The sequence below is a fragment of the Falco peregrinus genome, chromosome 2 (genome assembly GCF_023634155.1).
Source record: "Falco peregrinus isolate bFalPer1 chromosome 2, bFalPer1.pri, whole genome shotgun sequence".
Lineage (NCBI taxonomy): Eukaryota > Metazoa > Chordata > Aves > Falconiformes > Falconidae > Falco > Falco peregrinus.
In genome coordinates, this window is record NC_073722.1 from 59862476 (window position 1) to 59882085 (window position 19610).

The 19610-nt window shown below is 39.2% G+C and overlaps 1 protein-coding gene across 2 annotated transcripts in view; it reads right to left on the reverse strand.

The window, feature by feature from the left end:
* DLC1 (DLC1 Rho GTPase activating protein) overlaps window positions 1-19610 on the reverse strand; it is a 230734-nt gene that overhangs the window by 97445 nt on the left and 113679 nt on the right. Inside the window, exon 1 of one of the 2 annotated variants that reach the window (XM_013294985.3) lies at window positions 3847-4136. The exons of the other annotated variant lie outside the window; for it this stretch is intronic. Coding sequence (XP_013150439.1) covers window positions 3847-3961 — 115 coding nt within the window. The 5' untranslated portion in view covers window positions 3962-4136. Of the gene's footprint in view, window positions 1-3846; window positions 4137-19610 lie in introns of those variants that run through there. 2 annotated transcript variants of the gene reach the window in all.

Below are 19610 nucleotides of genomic sequence, written 5' to 3' on the forward strand. Positions count from 1 at the left end.
AAATGCTGGTGAAAATGAAAAATGCAGGACCTTTTAGTCATTTGGTATGGTGGGCATAATGGTTCTTAGTACGATGCAGATAAATGCTACATCGTGTCATCTAGAGTCTATCATGCAGATAATTCACCCAGCAATACAGTGGAGGCACTAGGAGAAATCTGTCTACAGTGTTTTGAGGATATGTACATTTCAGAGCTGAGAACGACTCTTGCATGCTCTGGAGAAGCTCACTGCTGCTGGCCCTCTTGTGCAAAAACCCCTGGTCTTTATTGGGAGGCCTGTCGCTGAAGAAGCCAGAGTGTGCTTTCCTTCCCAGCTAAGCCTTGACATCAGTATGGGGAATAAACTGGCAATTCCCAAGGAAATGTTTCTGTTTCTCGTGAATGCAATAACAGGAAAAGTTAAAATTTTCAAATTGCCTATTTAGGGAATCTGGCAACTTGAGTCTTATTCTGTCCTCTTACTCTTTGCTGTTCATTCCATTGCTCCAAATTGTATCCCATCTCTTCTGGGCATTTTTGATGTCCCAGCAATTGAAAATGCTTCCATTGTGTTTAGTGATTTATTTAGTGATTAATTTTCCCCATATTAAGATCACCAGATACGACTGCAAACATGCATCTAGATTTTCTTTGTCTGCGTAAATTAAGAAAGAGGAGAAAAGACACTGAGTGGAAAACCATGAGCCGTGTGCCGCCAAAGGCAGTTTGATCATGATGTGATTACACCGAGTTGCAACTCACTGCTGCTCAGAACAGGTATTTTATAAATATGTACCCCATTTGTACAAGACACCATATCTATACAATAATAATATACCATATTTATACAAGTGTGCTTGGCCCCAGCTGGCTGAAACACAGGTGATTCTGCCACATGATGAGATGGCACACACAGTAACTCAGCCCTGGTGTTAGTGTCCAACAGCAGTGTGAGGATGCCGCTCTGTGGTACTCCATCATGGCCAGGGTAGGGTGGCACGCAGAGGTGACCTGAGAGGACAGTTTGTATTTGTTTGCCTCCCTTTACTGTGCCCGCCCAAAATCAAAGCATCTTTAGCTATTATCTTTTAGTTTCATGCAATTTTAATGGCATTTTAAATTTTTTTGTTACTTTTTGCCCAAAACTAATGCTACCTTTCTTTTTTGTCATTAAGACTACATGATCTAATAGAAAACATTTTCTGTGATGTTTTCCCTAGCTAGAAGGTAGATAGTACTGCCTGTTTGATGATTATATCAGATTATATTGCACAATTTGCTATTTCTGTGCAGTTTTTTTTTAAAGGTAAAACATTTTTTGGATTACTTTTTCTTGAATATGCCATGAAGAATGCATATTTCACATTTTCTTTTTTCTTTTGCAAATACTGTGTTCTTTTTCAAAGGTGTGTCCTGATAACACAAATTGCTGATCTAAGTGGATTTCTTATTTCAGTGTCATGACCCTTCTTTACCATTTTTAGGTAGTCAGCAGTTTAAACTGCTGATATTCCAGAGAACAAACAGAAGAGCAACACAACTTGTTGCTGTTTTGTTTCTTTTCCTGAATCTGTTATTCATGAAGTATTTTCAAGAATATACCCTGCTAACTACTCCACTTACATACTGCACTGCTTACTGGGGGGTTAGCTTGATGGTTTTCTGACTTTCTGACTGACAGCAGCCCAAATATACTAGTGGACTGACAAGCCTACATCACCAGCACAACCTGGAAAATTGAACTGTCACTGCTTTTAAGGGTCCTCTAACATCTAAGCCTTGTATTGATAAAAACTGTGACGTTCATGTTCACAACCATCTGCCAAGTACAATAAAAACATGCCGACCCTTATCAGTGCAGCTAAAGAGGCTAAAGGGTTCATGTTCACTCTGCGTTTCTAGGAATGTGACAGTCTCAAGAAATATAATTAGCAGTTATCCATCCCTCAAATATTTGACAATCATATGCAAGGTTAAATATATATGTTTATCAAGGCCTTTTGATATCCTGATAAAACCTGTGTATTTTCATATGTAGGTCACATACAGAAAGTATAAATTACATGTCATTATATGCTTTCCTATGTGAACTGATGAGAGGAAACCAATTTTATAGAAGATGGTTGGTAGTAGTTTTCTTATGTGGACATAGGCCAGAGGTGCTTGTAGTCTGTTGATACAAATGCCATTCTGAACTTAACTATAAATTAAAAAGCTTACTTCAAAGCATTCACATAAACAACTCTAGCAGGTGGAATGGAAATGAATGCCAGGGTAAACAAGTGTCCAGCTGACCAGGCAACACACAGATTAAACAAAAGCTGACTTGGTCCCACCAGCTTGCCTTTTATAGATTTGTGTAACGTCTGTGCCTTTTCACTCAGAATTTCTTTCCTCTCAGTGCTCCTTCCAGTAGAGTTTCAACAGCATCCTGAACATCAGGACCTGCATTGTGACTGATGTTCCATGCCCTGCAGTCTCAAAGCCACCAAAACAGTCCAATTTTCTAACACACCTTTGAGAGATGAAATGGACTATGCGCCCAGTTCAGTTTGCCATGGAAGAGAGGTTAATGTCCAGCACTTTCACAACACTGCCATGTTTGTGACTAACTGCTGAGCACTAAAGTAAATGTAATGTCCCCATCTCCTGTGACCATGAGGCTTTACTGTAAAACAGTTGTAATGCTGAGGTCCTTTGCCCAGGAAACTCACTGTCCTTTGTAGTCTATGGGAACAGGCACAAGATTTATCTAGCCATTGACACAGAACAAGTTTTTTTATGAATTGCTCTAATTTAAAGCAGGTTTTTGCCCCTGTGTTTCTTTATATGCCATGGTCACTCCCTGCCTGATTACCTGATGTAATCAGTTTTGGAATTCACAAATCAGAATTTGGAATTCACAAATGTCTGTTATGCACTTAGCTGCTCTTCTCCAAAATATAAGTGCAGGAGAATGATGTAAAAGTTCAGTTTACATTAGTGAGCCATATCGTCTGCTTCTCCATCATCTCATCCTTGATCTTATCATTATTCACATTTCTCCTCTCTCCTCTCCCCCTCCCCCCCGCCCGCGGGATAAACCATCCCCACTGTAAGTATACAAACAAACCAAAGGATCCCTCTGGCATGTCACACCCATTGTACATTTCTGCTGCCTTTTCTGAAACCTCTAAATGCTGCAATAATAAAAGTAACAACCCCAGCAGGGTGGATGAGAAGCATTCAATCTAACAGGCAGACAATAACAGAAGAGCAAAATAAAGCAAGTTAAATTATCTTCTGCTCTAGCCCTCTGTTATGGTTTGCCTCGAGTTTTTGAGTATTTGCAAGTCAAAATAAAAATGTGAACTGTAACCATATAGTTGGATGGTAATTTATATCTCAGAAACCTAGCTCTGGCATACCTGACACTCACTTGGAGCTCACAGCACTGAAATCCTTGCCAGAGGAAATACCAGTAATTGCTCAGTGCACAGCCCAGATATTCCAACTGACACACTCCTTGGCTGCAAAGCACTCTGTAACACAACTCAGTGAAGCACATCACAGCAGTAAAGCACAGTCTGACCTAACAGCAAAATAAAATGCTTCAGCGCACTTTAGTCTGAGGAGTTTGCACTGTCATTATCAGACAAAAATTCACTGTTGTTTTTTTTTTTAACGGATGTTTATCTCGTCTAATTGAAGGAGCACATACAGTCCACCGTAGGCAAAGCACCGAAGTAACGTGACACAGAAACAAAAGGCTGGAGAGATACTTAAAGGCGACATCAATACATTATGCAAATGATGCCACTAATTACCGTTATTGATTATGGTCCCTTACAAATCTTAAAATATACTTATGTAATGTCCTTCTCACCTGCCAGTCGTCTGTCTCTCGTGTTTTTCCAGATAACGTCCAAGGCTCTAGCAGTGGAGTCCCTGATATGATCACTAAATGATCTTCTCAGAGGGGCTTTCACTGGGTGATGCATAATGCAGATCGATCACACATCCAGAGTCAAATGGCTGCAGCTTGGCCCCGGGAAAAAGGGCATTCTTTGCCTGGGGATCTGTCCGAGTTTCTCTTTGCCAGGCAGGCAGGTTGTTACTTTATATAATTTGTCATCAGCCTTGTGGAGCTTTTCCTTGAAGAGTCAGGCATTGCAGTTCTCACTGCGGATGCAGAAAAGCTCAGACTGCAGCCAGCCTACTGGAAAGCTGCCAAAATCTTACATCTGGAACAGTTTACAAATGAGCTAACGATACAGTCATTTAGATTTGGGGCTTTATTTGTGGATATCTATAGGATTCTAGCTTCCTGTTTAATCAAATAACTTACCAGGCACATACTTGCATGCTCATTTATTAGGATAATATTTCCCTGCTTAACTGATATTTCAGGTAATCTTTCATGGTTTGACATGAAAAAGGTAAGAAACAGAAAAGAGATAAAGTAATTTTAAGTATCTGCAGTTCAGGTACCTTATTTCATTACCATATTTTTCTTGCATATTACCCCATCTGTGGCACAGAATAGGGCCTGATTCTGAGTTTCCTGTATGTAGTAGTACTTTATGCCAACACAGTAATGAAGGGATGGAAATATAAAAGTGAGAGGAAAAGGGGAGACAAGAAAAAAGGAGAGGGAACTAGGCCCCTGCATCTTTGCTGAGTAGAAAGAGAAGGTTCCATATGTAAAAAGTTTATGTACGTAACTGAGATTAATAGTCACAGTAAATGAAGCCATTTGACCTTGCTTATTTTGACCTTTTTAATTGATTACTTTGTCCTGTGGCTTCCCTGAGGGAGAGAGGGAGGAATAAAGGGGTAGCTAAGACTCCTTTCCTAATGTTATGTATGCCAATATGTGAAGAGGTGAGACATCCCAGCCTAAAAACATAATCCCCTTTGTTATTGGGGAAAGCAAGAACTGTTGAATAAATTTGTCTTCATTTTAATTCTAGGTGGAGTCCTTGATTTTCACAGCAACTACAGCTGTTAAAGTCAGATGCTGTTGTTTTCTTGAGAAGTATTATGTTAACATTAAAATTGATTGATTAACTTCTCACAAGGTTGGTGTGCACAGATCAAATTACAGAATCACAAATTTCAGCCTGTGGAGTCCCACTCCCTTTGAATTTCTTCCTAAGAACAAAAGAGTTTTTCATTTAATTAGACTAGATAATTTATTTCACACTTTCTTATTTGTTGTAACTTTTTTCCAATGCCTTCTCAGTTCCCTTTCACTAGTCCTCATTTCCTTTAAGACAAATCATGATCTCATTCCAAAAATGAAAAGAAATTTACCTGATTTGCAATAGTGTAACTGAGGGAAGAATTGGCTCACCATCTATTTAAAGCAGATCATATTTTTTTTCCTCCCAGGCTTTTGTCTTTTATCTTTATAGAGCATCTGCAAACATTAATGTCCTGTGTACATCTTTGAACAAAATCAACAGCAGCAAGGGATCTCTACAGTCTGCAGTTCCTTTCTTCATTACACCCCTCCTACTTTTTGAGGCTGGATGGAGAAAGAAGCATCCAACGCTCTAGAAAAATTCAACTACTCTTGAAATGTGTGGTTGTTTTTTTTTGTTATTATTCTAGCAAAACTTCCTTGTAGAACAAGTGACAATGCTTACATAGGCAAATGCTGACATGATGACCAGAGTGTAATCTATCTACTTTGAAACATGTGCGGCCTGTTCAGGTGACATCTGCTATTGTTTCTATTGGTGACCAGCTCAGAAGAATACTTGTTCATTTTTAAATGAGGATGTAGTAAGCAATATCTGGAGCTGAATGTGTATACCTCTGTATTTCAGCTGAGTAGCACTGTCAGAGGAGAACAGAAGGCAATGAGGGAGAAGGCAGTCTCAGCAGATTTTTAACTACCAGTGGCTATGCCTATGTTACCAACAACGTGGCCCAGAAAGAACAAAATAAATGGTACCAAGGTTCTAACATATCTTGAGGTGGGGTTACTTTGAACTAGGTCTACCTGGGTCTCATGAACTGAATGAATCCTCACCAAGGGTTGAGATCACTGGTGCTCTACCAGGACGCATCTTCTGGCTTAGTTTCATATGAAACCAAACCAGTTCACATGTTCTAAGACTGCTTGGAGATACAAACCAAAGGGTGTTGTTGGGAGATCCTTTTTTTTGAAAATCTTTTTCAAAAGCGTACACCTGGTCGAGGCTAAAATGTCAATAAAAATGCACCCACTATTATTCATTTTAGCAGCTAAATCAACTTTTAAAAAAAGGGCAATATATAGGCTGCTGATCAGGGTTTAATTCTTTGAGAACTGTTGTGGGTTCTGTTACATATGTAGACATGTCACAACCCAAAATACTTAAAACAGTCAGCGCAACCAGTTCAACAAAATGGGCTGGAAAATGTCAGCATGACCCAACAAAGGGCAAAGAAGGAGTAAAGATAAACTGTAACAAAGCAGGGGAAGATGGCTAAGAGAGTCTGCTTGTCTGATGTTACAACACAGAAATGGATAATCTAAGTAGATTTTGTAAAGAATTTAATTAAATGTCAGAACATTCTTAATGGGCCATGGACAAGAAAACAGCTAGGTATCAGTAGGCTAGAAATCTGGATAGGAAATAAAAGGACATCAGTTATAGAAAAGTGTGGATTGAGAGATCTAATGGGTAAGATAGTTAAAAAGCAAATATACACAAAGAGGAAATTTGAGATGAACAACATTCACTGTGGTCATAAAATGTTTGCCATGCAATATGAAAGTATAAAATGATTTAAAAATAATGTTTAAAAAGGAGGCATCAGAGCAGAGCTGTACTTCAGTCTCTGTGCTTGTGTTATTTAAATAACAACCCTTGTAGAACAATGCACTCTGTTTCGGTCTGGACCTCTCAATACCCAAAAGATGCTGAAAAGACATCCACAAAACCCGATGCTCTGGGATACTATCAGCTGGTGCCACCAGGGTGATGGTGGCAGTTGCTTTTAGTTCTATGCTGGGCAACACCCACGCACTCAGGGGAAATCTGTGACTTGCCATGGCTGCTGTGCCATTGTCTGATACTCATGTTGAGAGCCCTACACTGCACCTCAGGCAAGCTCCTCCTGCATTCCCAGACATGACGCTGTGTTTGAAGAAGTGTTACTGCCCAAATGATACCTGCCCACGTAGAGAGAGATATTTGCCCTTTCAGCTCAGACGTACTCCCTCTCGCCTTGCAAGTTTAGCTGTTTGAGTGGAGACAGCTACCTGAATCACATGCCTACGGTTACCTCCAGATTGCATGGAAAAGCTTTCTCTATTTCTCTGGTAAATTCATGCTCACAGTCTCAACTGGGAGAGAATGCCACTAGTGCCAAGTACATGTGTACAGACCTCGGCTAGTGAATCTCTGATGTCGGTCAACATGAATGTATATTAGATTAATTTATGGAGAAAGGTGTTAAATCAAACAGTTAAATCAGAGCACTGGGAATGGTATTAAAGGTAAAAAGTTTTAATGGTGAGATTTATGGACTGGCAAAGAAAATGTTTTCAAAGAAAATGGCAAAATGTTTGGCTGCTCTATTCGAAAATGTCCTGGAAAATCTCCTGAAAACAAATACCTTCCTTTAGCTGGGAAATGGCCTGGGCACCCTTCCATATGTTACATCTACAATTCAATTAGCTGTATACAGGTACTACAGCAAAATGCAGGCAAAAATAAGCAAAGTCCTAACCCCAGAACCAGCATCTAGGTAAAATTTATGATGCAGCTCTATTCTTGGCTTCACTGTATCTGGAAACTTAAGGAAGACCACCAGCAGGCACAGGTTTTGTACTTGAGTAATATTCACGGTGATCACAATCATAGTGCAGTCACTACTGCAGCTATCCTCCAGAATTATTTTACTTTTTTCAGTATTTTCTGTTCAATGGCTGAGATGAAAAAAAGCCCAAAGAAATTCTTATATTCAAAAGATAAACATGGATGGGCCAGCAAAGACGTGTGCTGGACTAAAAATAGTATGATAGGAATCTGAAGGAGGGGGTCTATTGCTGACAAGAGGGGAATGCAGCAGACAGTGTTTGGGGGGGAAAGGTGACAGTACCCCCTCAGGAAAGAGATGACTGTGAACATGTGTGGAGCAGCATGCATGCCCAGGGAAGTCTTTGTGGAATTCCACAGGCAAATATTTATAGAGACCGTATCCCCACCTGCCTGTTCAGCCAGCTTGGAGCTGGGCTGAGCCCTGCTCTCCTGCCAGCCAAGATCGGCCCCGCCACTGCTGCTCACAGGACAGTGTCCTTCTGGTTAGCCAGGCCTAGCCTGCCTCTGGGCTGCAGCCACTGAGTTCTCCCACTCCTCTTTTCAGAAATATTTTTAAAAAGGTCTTGTTAATATCAGTAAAGTGGTGCCTCTCCAGTCTTTCTCTCAAGGCTGGATTTACTTGTAAAGTGCCACTCATTTTTCCTAAACATACTGTTCTTAAATCAGCTGAGGGCAGAAGCCAGAGGCTAATTCCTAACCACCTTACCACTCCTCAGCAGTTCAAGCTGAAGGATCTAACCTTGCCAAATATATCTGTTTTCTGTCCTTTAGTGGTTCTGTCCATACCTTGGTCTGCAAAAATAACGTTAAAGATTCTTTTTCCTCTTTAAGGCAAAGAGCAGACAGAATGCATCAGGTATTAGGATGGACGGGAATGGTGATCTCATTTTTAGTTCTGGCAACATCCAGCTCCTAGGAAGTAAACAGTTATGCAAGCCTCACTCTCTTCAGGCTTGCTCACAGTGCATCAACTTCCCTTCTGAATGTTTACGAATGTGCAAATTCTTATGTTTATCTCTGGTTCATCTGTGTGATTCTGGCCCCTTGAGTCTGGAAGGATGTATGCATCCAAAATATGCATAGCCATTCAGAGACACATAATTTTTCAAACATGCTGCCAGTCTGAGTTGTGCTGTGACTTCCATATGGGCTGCATGCAACAAATAGTATGGCAAATTCAGACCATCTTCACTGGGTGGTCTATGCAGCTTGACTGATCTGATGCATGCAACCGCCTTCCCCTTGTTACAGAAACAAAAAAGTAATGCCATAACTCTCCAAAAGTACCACAAAACAAAAGAATGATTCAAAATCAAAATTTTAGGTCTAATTAAAAATGCCTGCTGGGCACATAGCATGTGTCATTGTTTCATCTCTCAGCAGATGTCTCCAAATGCTATCTAGGAGACCAGACTGGGAAAGGAGCCCTTTGAATTTTGGCTTTGACATGTGTTGCTTTCCAAAAGACAATCTGGTACTGCAACATCTGCAGTATCTGAGAAATCTGATACATATCAGATCTTTAGACAAGAAGCATCCACGAATCACAGCAGACTATAAGGATTTAGAGAAATTTCTACAGAGAGACAGACAAATAAAATGTACTTTGTTGAAACAGAAAAGTTTCAATAGAAGCTTGACAAATCTTAGCAAAATGTTTGTTATGACAAAGCCACGTCTTCATTAGTTTTGATTTGGTTTTAAAAAAAAATCTCTTCTGAAATATACTTTTTCATTATTTATTTATTTATTGAAGGAAGGAAGGGGGATGGGTATGTAACACTGTGGTATTTCCAAAGAGATACTTTAATAAAAAAAATCTTTCCATGACAAGTTTTTTCTTTTTTCTTCCATATTAGGAATAAAAATTTCAGAACATTATTTATATCTTTTCTTGCACTAGAAGTGAAAATCAGCACGTTAAAGAAACCCAGATCTCCAAGGCTTGGAAGGCAGGCAGGATAAGGGTTATAGTGAGGAAGTCTATTCTCTCCTCCCATGTTTTGGCCTCCTACTTACATGGGACTGAGGGAGAGCATTAGGTTTCTTTTTTGTGTCAAGTGTCACTGCATGATATAGATAAAATGAAGTAAAAATGAAGATTAGTCATTGATGGAAAAAGGTGTTGAACAGGTTGGGAGTCTCCCCAGCCCACAGACTGGATTTGTCTGCCGATTTGTGTATAATGTTCTCTCCTCTTCAGCCTCTCCATTTCTTTTATTCCTTTCCAAGATCCCTTACAAGTTATTCCTTGCTGCTGTTTTAATCTTCTACCTTCTAAAGACGGCTCCATCATGCTTTCTACCATTTCCTCCCCATCCCTGGCCCAGCTATATCCTTTTCCATCATCTGACCTCTGATTCCTATGCCTGGCTGCTCTTCTCGGTGCTGCTCCTTTCACTCCTCCCTCCTGGGACAGACAAGGGCTTGCGAGCATTTTGTGCCAGTGGGAGCATTGCTACACTGATCAAAACAGAGTGGAGCTGCTCTGCATCCTGATCTCAGTGGGAACTGCACAAAAGACAGTAACAAATGTTTGGGTGGTGGTTGCTGCAATGGTGCTGATGATGTGAGTGCACAACTCAACCATATGTTACTATGTGTCCCACCACATTTTGTTCCAAGTGCCCTGTGAGATGCATGTCAACACCCTGTAGTTAACCTTTGAACAGCCTGGGACCTAAATGGGTGCATTCTGGAGAAGAGATAGTAGACCATGTAACAGACAATATTCCCTGAGCTTCCTCCAGGGGTGGGAAGACCGTGCTGCCTGCTGTCCCCGCACTGTTTCCCAATGGTGGTAGCAGGGGTGTAGGGAAGCCCCAAGGACAACCCTGCCCTCTCCAGGTGACAGTCGTTGCCTCGTGCACACTGCTTTTGTAAGTTATGCAGGCCTTATACCCTCATGCTGTGGCCCAGACATGTATTTTTGAATAAGCAGCGTGTTTAAGTAGTCGTAAAGAAAATGCACAAAATCCACTTTCCTAGCAGTAGTCCATGATGCAGACTGCAACTGTTGTTGCTTTCACAGACTTTTTAATGTGTAACCATTGAAGACTACTTCTGGTGAAACACTGAGATGATCTTGTGAAGGCATCTACCTTAATTGCCTTTTGTTGTGTGATAAATACATGCTGATGGGTTTATGTAAACTGAGTAGCCTGGCCTTCTATTATACATTTATGAGTTTCAAATTAAGCATGATTCCAAATAAACACTAACAATATTTAGCAGACTTCATGATGTGATTATAACCTGGCCTTGCAAATAGCCCCATAGCTTAATTGGAGTTCTGTGCACTTCAAAGTGTAAGCTTATCTGGCTGTTTCTGAGCTGCTGTCTCACTATCACTGTGTGCTCCAAAAATAATAAATAAACCAACACAGGAAAGCAGAAAACATTTCTAATCACAGCCATAAATATAAAATAATAACAAATAACTGAATAACATGAAAGAAGATATGCTCCCAGTTTCAGTTGTACATTGTTCTGTATTAACTTGTTTTCTAATGTAACTGGTTATAAAATATCCCTACATTATTAGAAAATCCAGTCTTCCCCCTACTGCCAACTGTTTTCTGAAATACTGTATGTTAATGAGAAAAAATGGGACATTAATGAACACTGGTGCCATAACTGAAAATTCAAATGAGAAGTGTTAAAGCTTCATTCTGTTTAACAACATGCGAGTCACCTGTTTAGAGGTTTATGGAAGTATTAATATATAGGGGTGTCCAAGCACTTCCAAATACCTAACTTGAGCTGGTGAACTTTCTCAGTTAATATCTCTTTCATACAGAATAGTTGACGGCAGTAGGCTGTGAACTGAGATCAGTTTTCAGCATTAGCCATCTGTTATGCCTTACCACAGCAAACAGCATTAAACAGAGTCGTTTCTTCTTCCTTCACAGTGACCTGACATGCAAATGGCCCATACCTAGATATCTTTTTGTCATCTTGAATGGTCCCATCACTGGGATTATGGCAGGTTTAATATAATTTCATAGAATAAAATACATGGCCTAAGGTACTTCTTTCTTTCCAGTGGAAATGCAAATGTGGTTGTACACAAAATTACAATAATAGAAAATTGCAGGTCCCACACACACACAAAAAAACCCCCAAACAACAAACAAAAAAACCCCCTCCAAACAGCCCATCACTTCCCAAACAAACAACTCCCTGTTTTTAGTTCCTATCAAAATTCTCTCTATATAATATTTGTTCACAGTTAGCAATTTTCCTTCTTTGTCTTCTGTTTTTTTCTCTCTCCCACTCTCTTTCCCTCTCTCCTGTTCATGTTTACTCAGTCATACTAAGATGGAGAGTTCCTTGGATTAAAGGTCCTCCTCTTTAGACATCCCTTATACAAAATGGCACAATATTAATAAGATATTAAAGCAACAAAATCTTTGAGCTTGCCTGCAATGACCAACATGATCACTGATTGTGAATAAACCCGATTTTATTGTAAAACGTGTCTCACTGAGTTTAAAATAATTTCGCAGTGGCTGGCTGGTGTCTGTGTACAGAGAAGTGAGAAGAATGGGAGTGGGGGGAGTGTTATACGAGCTGGACTCATCTAAGTCAGAGGGTGAGCGGGGAGATAATTCAGAGTACAGACTGAGATCATTCTGAACAGAGAGATCAAAGAACAGCTAGAAATTTTAAACCGAGGAAAAAGTCCCAGTGCTTGCAGGGTAAGATGGAAAAAGCTCATTCCTCAGAAGATTTAGTGTGATTTAGGGGGCTCATGTAAGTTGTATTAATTAGAACTGCCCTATGTAATGTGTGTTTTACTAAGTGATGTAAAGAGGCTGAGTTGGCCTCCTCCCTTCTCACCCATGCTGCTGCCATTGCAGCACTGTGAAACACAATCTGTACAGAGTTTTTTTGTCATGGTGAAGACAAGCATGATGTAACCCTCCCTGAACTGCTGGTTTGTGGCCTCAGTGGCAGAGAAAACAGGAGAAATACTGGAATTTTCATAGGAAGCAACAATGTAGGAAGTAGGATCCAAACTGAATCTAAACTTTTAGGTAGGTATTGGAACAGATCATCAGTAGATTTCAAGATTTCACTAATTAAAGCACTGCTGGAAAGTTTGTGCATGGTAACTTCTTGCTCCTTTTTTGTGCAAATGTTTATTTGCATAGTTAGACTGGGGATTTATTTTTAATACTGCCTAACTTCCCCAGACTCCAGATTTCAGTTTCTGATGTCTGCCATGCTTTAACCATTTGTCCTGGAGTTCTCTGTGACACAACTTCTTTGAGGTGCTTTATTTACATAATCATTTAAAATCCAGTCCTTTGGGGAAAATGAATGAAATGTCAGTTTCCTGATCTTTAAAAGTTCTAGCAAGTTTTTCTTAAATACTTGATAATGATTTGGTACAGAAATTTGATCTTTTGTAGACATTCCTTTTTTCATCCTTCCAAAAGTCCCTTTGTTGTAGCCATTGGCAAGCCTCTGAGAAACTCTATTTCATAGCAATTCTGCAGCACTGGAGGTTAGTGATCAACAGCTCAGAAGGTATTTTCTCACCTGAGATATGTACAGCCTGGGAAGTCTTTGCAAACACAGCTCTAAGCTGCTACCAGCCCTGTAACAGGTTGAATGAATGAGAGAACCCATCTCACCTGGGCTTTTAGTGACCCCACTACTTCATCTCACAAAAAGGTGGAAGATTGATTAGTCCCTCATCTAATATCTTACAGAATGAAAACGTTCTGCTGGAGTTGGGAGGGAGACTGGTATACACAGTTTTGCGAAGCAGAGACAGGAAAAGAAGGAAAGATGCAAGAGAGAAAAGCAAGTGTATCTGTAATCTACTGTAGTTTTAAATGCGTGTCTCCATTTGGCAATTAAAATTCAGCTATTACATCGCTAGTGAGAACTTTCCTTATGTCCTGCTCTGATGGAATGGAATAAATGTTGGAATGGAATGAACATAATTTTAAATAATTGTCATCTTTGCACTGAACAGAATTTTTTTCAGGATATTGGCTACAATTATGTTACTTTTTTTATAATAAAAAAGAAAACCTGTGATACTCCATTAAGTGTTGCATGCTGTTTTGGAGGATGTCTTTCTTCTGGTGTTCATTATTTCAACTGAAGTCTTGCAGCAACTGCTGATTACAAGTTCTAATGCTTAATCTTTAAGAGATAAAGAATCTAATGTTTCACTTCACCTTTTGTAAGCTTAATGTATCACAGATGCAAGTTAAAGCTTTATATGGAGTGTCAAACATAATTGTCCTGAAGATTAAAGCAGTCACCATAACAACTGAAAGATATATCTTGTCATCCATAATAAAGTCTTTGTGAATAATGAATGTACAGAGCATACCTTAAACACTTAGAAAGGAAATCTAAAACTTCAGCTAAAGTTATTATTAGAATTTAATGTTTCATATTTACTGCTTTAAGTTAGCAACACTATTAAATGAGGTTTTAATGAGACACTCTGGTTTGCTGTTCTAGGAATTGGATTTCTTCATATCTTTACTTAATTTACTTCACAGCTAACCAGCCAAAATTGCTTCTGCATGCACTTTGCTGTTCCTGCTGGCATCTGATTTTAGACATGGCATATCTGCCCTCTGGAGCATTACTACAGTGCATGGAAAATTTTGACTTAGAGTCAAAGTTACAGCACTGGTATTGGGGGCTGGCTGGGGAAGAATATTCAACTTGGACTAGCTGGTTTTGGGGCCAGGAGGCTGATAGGGTACAGCAGTATTTAGCCTAACTTTGGGGTCCTGAGGCTAGCTACTGCCTGGCAAATTCCCCCAGATTATTTTAGGAGGGCTTTTCATTATTATATGTTTAGCAAACTGCACTTCACAGACTCAAAAGCAAGGTGAAGGTGTGAACCTTGGGTTTGTAGGGCTGACACCCTGACATGTGTTTTGCTATATCTTGGTATCTGACCTAATACTGTTTAACTGTCAAGTAATTATTTTGAAAAGTAAGCAATATATGGTGGTATTCCCGTATGAACTGGGTCTGAAACTGAGATTATCTTCTCTGGTTTTCTTCAGTCTGAAACTATGGTAGTCATTTGCTGTTAAAAATATATCTAGACGTTGAGGTGGGCTACATAGGAGAACTGTTGTGGTTTAGCCCCAGCTGGCAACCAAGCACCACGGAGCCACTTGCCCACTCCCTCCCACCCAGAGGAATGGGAAGGAGGATTGGAAAGGAATGTAAAATTCAAGGGTTGAGATAAGAACAATTTAAAAGGTAAAGCAAAAGCTGCGCACACAAGCAAAGAAAGAATTAATTCACCAATTCCCATGGGCAGGCAGGTGTTTGGCCATCCCCAAGGAAGCAGGGCTCCAACACACATAGCGGTTACTTGGGAAGACATGCCATAATGGCAGATGTCCCCACCTTCCTCCTTCTTCCCCCAGTTTATATACTCAGCATGATGTCATATGGCATGGAACACCTCTTTGGCTAGCTTGGGTCACCTGTCCTGGCCATGTTCCCTCCCAATTTCTTGTGCCCCTCCAGCACTCTGGCTGGAAGGACCCAAGAAAATGAAAAGTCCCTGATTCAGTATAAACATTACCCAGAAACAACTAAAAACATAGTGTGCTATCAACATTGTTCTCACATCATAGCTAAAACACAGCACTGTACTAACTATTAAGAATAAAATTAACTCTATCCCAGCTGAAACCAGGACACATAATTACAATACTGAATTTATAAGTTTCTTAAAAGAAAATAGGAAATATGAGTCTTGCACTTAAATTCATTGCAAGGTATTAATGGCTCTGGAACTGGCAAAATTAGGCCTTGAAAAAATGTGATTATCTAAAATAGCAGCAGCAACACGTACATGGAAAAACTACTTACAGATCTTTATGTACACTGGTAGCAAGTAAGTACAACTGTTTCTTTAAGTAATTCATAACAGAAGGGGTGAGGGAAAGAAAGAATTTGGGAAATAATGGAGAAATTATTTCACATTTATAAGTAGATGACGTAGAAATTCCTAGGAAAATATGGTAATTGGAAGAAGGAAATAAAACACTCCCCAAAGAAGTTGAGGAAGCAAACAAACAAGAAGTCAAAGCTCACATCTGAGATTGATAAGTTAAAGTAATATTTTAAATGTATATTTATTAAAAATAAAGTATTGCAGTAACGGTGAAAGGATATACATCTCAAATGTTTGACTGAGAAGTGTGGTAAAATGTATGGCATTTCTTCTTTTCTATTCCTCATGTTTTACTCACAATATGAAATATTTTGCTCACCTATATCAACTGTTATTTGCATTCTTAGTATTTCCATAAAGAACAACAAGATATACTCTGTTTGGCAGAAAAGAATCCTTTCTCAAATGCAGCATGCAGGTTTAGCCTCTGCAGTACCACGAAGACGTCAACAAGTTTTGAAAGAAGTTTTGAATTCAGATAACAACAAAAGAGATGATTAAGGGGCTGGAGAGTTTGATTTATGAGGAAAGATTAAAACATATTCTGCTTGGCCAAACGACAGCTAATAATGCAAGGGGAGAGTAATAATAACAGTCTACAAGTATTTAAAGCATGAGCACATCAAGAAAAGAAGGGAAACATTTAAGGTGGTACAAAGATTCAAAAAACTGACCTGACATGGAAAAAAGTGTTGAGTTTGTGTATGTTTTTCCTCCAAACTAGGACTAATTAATCTGTGGAACATGTGTAAAGACAAAATAAAATTTGTGAATACAAAACTAATGGAAAAAAAATTGTGCTAATGTAAAACAGAAGGATGCATGTATCAGCTATGGTGCAAGTCCTCAACAGTATATATTTAAACATAGCAGTTAGAAAAATCAAAATTGAAATAGCAAAACTTAATATGACAAATGAGCACAATATAACACTAGAGGAAGTATGTAACAGTATCATAATTCATGCCCTTTTTAGAAAGAGCCAACCCTGAAAGTAGGTTTTCTTTGCTCAGAAAGTTTCACAACCCCTCGATAACCTGCTACCCCTTCCCTGTGAAAAAGGACCTGGTACTCAGACATAAAATCTGTCATATCAAGACTTCAGCCTTTTAACTGAAAGGTTAACTGAAACAACAGACACCCACTGGATGCTTTTTCATGGGTTAAATCAGCTCAGCCCTGTTTGCTGAGAACAAGTGTGTCTACAGGTGACATTTGAAAGAAAAGCAAGAGATTTTTTTCGTGTCAGTGGTGCTCTTTAACACTTTTTGCATAAGGAAGCAAATTAAAGAGAAACATTGAAGTTCTTCGAAGGGGATATGAAAGGATGGCTTTTTTACAAGAATGTTGGTAATTTTTCTCAATCCAAACTTACTACACTTTAGTCAAGTACTAGAAATGCTTAATAAAACAAAATACTTCTTTAAGTTCAGTGAAAACTTTCACCATAAGTTATAGGCAAAAACGTTGTACTCTTGTAGACAAACAGGTATACTCTCTTAATCTTGGTGTACTCTTCTTAAAAGACTGTATGAAATTTGGAGTTGATAGTGGAATGAGCAGCTGTCAGTGTACCGATAATAAATTTGAGCTGGACTAGCTGGTCACAAAAGTCAGAAATAAAACAGAAATATATTTCAGAAGGTCAAAACATAAATCTATACTGTATATGCAAATCCATAAGAAAACCCAAAAGGGCAATTAAAAACCACGTTTTAATGTAAGTCCTTCAATATTAAACAAGCTTTGAAAGGCTCTGTCCCTAAAAAGTCATGACAGCTCTGAGTTTCAGTTGATAGGATTAGATTCAGTTACTAATTAACCTCATTTCATTCTGAATAACCTAGTTATTTGATGTTGAAAACCTCCTCCCCTGTGTAAGAACTGTAGGATTTCAATATACGGACAACCAAATTACTATGCAAGAACTTCTGGCAGCTAAGATGATGTGCAGGTGGTGAGGCACTGGAACTGGTTGCCCAGAGCAGCTGTGGATGCCCCATTCCTGGCAGTGCCCAAGGCCAGGCTGGATGGGGCTTTGAGCAGCCTGGTCTGGGGGAAGGTGTCCGTGCCCATGGCAGGGGGGTTGGAACTAGATGATATTTAAGGTCCCTTCCAAACCAAACCATTCTACAATTCTATGATTTTAAGTAAACTTTCAAAAAAGCTCTCAGGTATGTCCTTGATGGATATTGAAAATTAATTTAGATCAAAGATACATTAATTTGATCCTAGATTGTGGGCTTGCAATATTAAAAATCTTTTATTAGTCTTTGTCTAGAGGAATCAGGCCCTTTTTAAAAGGCCTTGGAGGTGAGAAGACTGCAGAAAAAGTATTTTCAGTCTCTTTTCAAATTAAGATCTTTATACACATCTTATATATCTATGCACATGTCCTTGCTATGTTTTCAGCGAAGTACTACTGTTCACCAACCAAAACATGGTCTATACATAGTTCTCATACCTGCCTATGAAATTTTAAACATATCTCATCACCACCCCAGTATATTTTGATCTTCAGTAGTTATGTTTTTCCTCTCTGAGAGGCAATACAAAGTAAATGTAAATATATCCCAAATGAAATATTTTCTGTTTTACTAAGGAAGTCTAGGTTATCTCCAGTTTTTTGAATATTGTAATTTCTTAAAGTTCTTCCATAAATGCCCTGCTTGCTTGTCACATCTAACTTCATACTTGTTGCAAAACTTCATATTCTGGAGAAGGTTATATTTTTTGCAGCATTTTATGGAAAAAGGGACTTTTTCTCTTTTTGACTTTCACATTGGTGTGTGGTGTGTAAAGACAAGAATGAATTTGTGGACACAGAGAAGGTCGTGAAAACATTTGCAATTACTGTGTTTATTTTGTCAATGAAAATCACACCATTAAAGAAGCTGTCTTGGAAAAATAGTAGGAGACCAACTGCCAACATCTACCAAACAAGGAAGCTCAGAAAAGGCTAGATAAGTGTGATGCTGAAGCTTGAAACAAAGAACTGAACTTGTGCGTTAGCATCAAGCACATGGCGACCTTAGGTCTATTCTGCTCCTATTTGCCTGAGAACCAATGTGCTGGATTCCTGTTGGGCAAAAAATGCTGATGTGTTCTGAACTGGTGTCTAGTGTTACTGTAAACACACACTGCTTTCACAGTTCCCAGCAGAGCTCTCTCTGCACGGGGGTTACATGATCTTTATACTCCTGGCAGGAAAAAAAAGATGTTAATGGTAGGGACCTCTGTTAGGAACAGTAGCCCTTAGCGAAAAAGGGAAGGACTAAAGCGTGGTAATATATCAACAGTCTATGTAAAGAAATGGTTTGCATTGTGAATGTGTGATTGTTTTGAAATGCTAAAGGTTCCACAGAAAATTCAATTCAGCAGGGACAGATTAGAGGACTAATGCAATGGACACTGTACTGGTGGGAGAGTCCCAAAAGGCAGCAGAACTGATGTAAGTCACATGTCTTGTACCGGGGAGTCTGGATGAGGATGGTTATGCAGCTCATGTATGTACCTCATGATCACACCAGCACAGCAAACACAGGGGCAAAAGGGGATATGTTTATTCTGCAAACAGATGGTTGTAAGAGTCTTAAATCTCTGAAGGAACTCCATCATTACAACCAAAAACTGTTGTAGTAGCTTCTGAATGGCTCTGTGACTGCTTTAAGTCCTAATTCTAGGTCAGTTAGAATTGCATCTTCTTAGTATTTAAATACATTTTCTATGCAAAATTCTCTATGACTATCTACACCTTGTGCAGCCTCTTTCAGGCATTTATTTCCTAAGACACTAGCAGCAGAAGGGTGCTACAGGAAATATTTCTTCCTTCATACTTTTTTTTTGTCTGTGTCTCCCTTATTACACTAAACT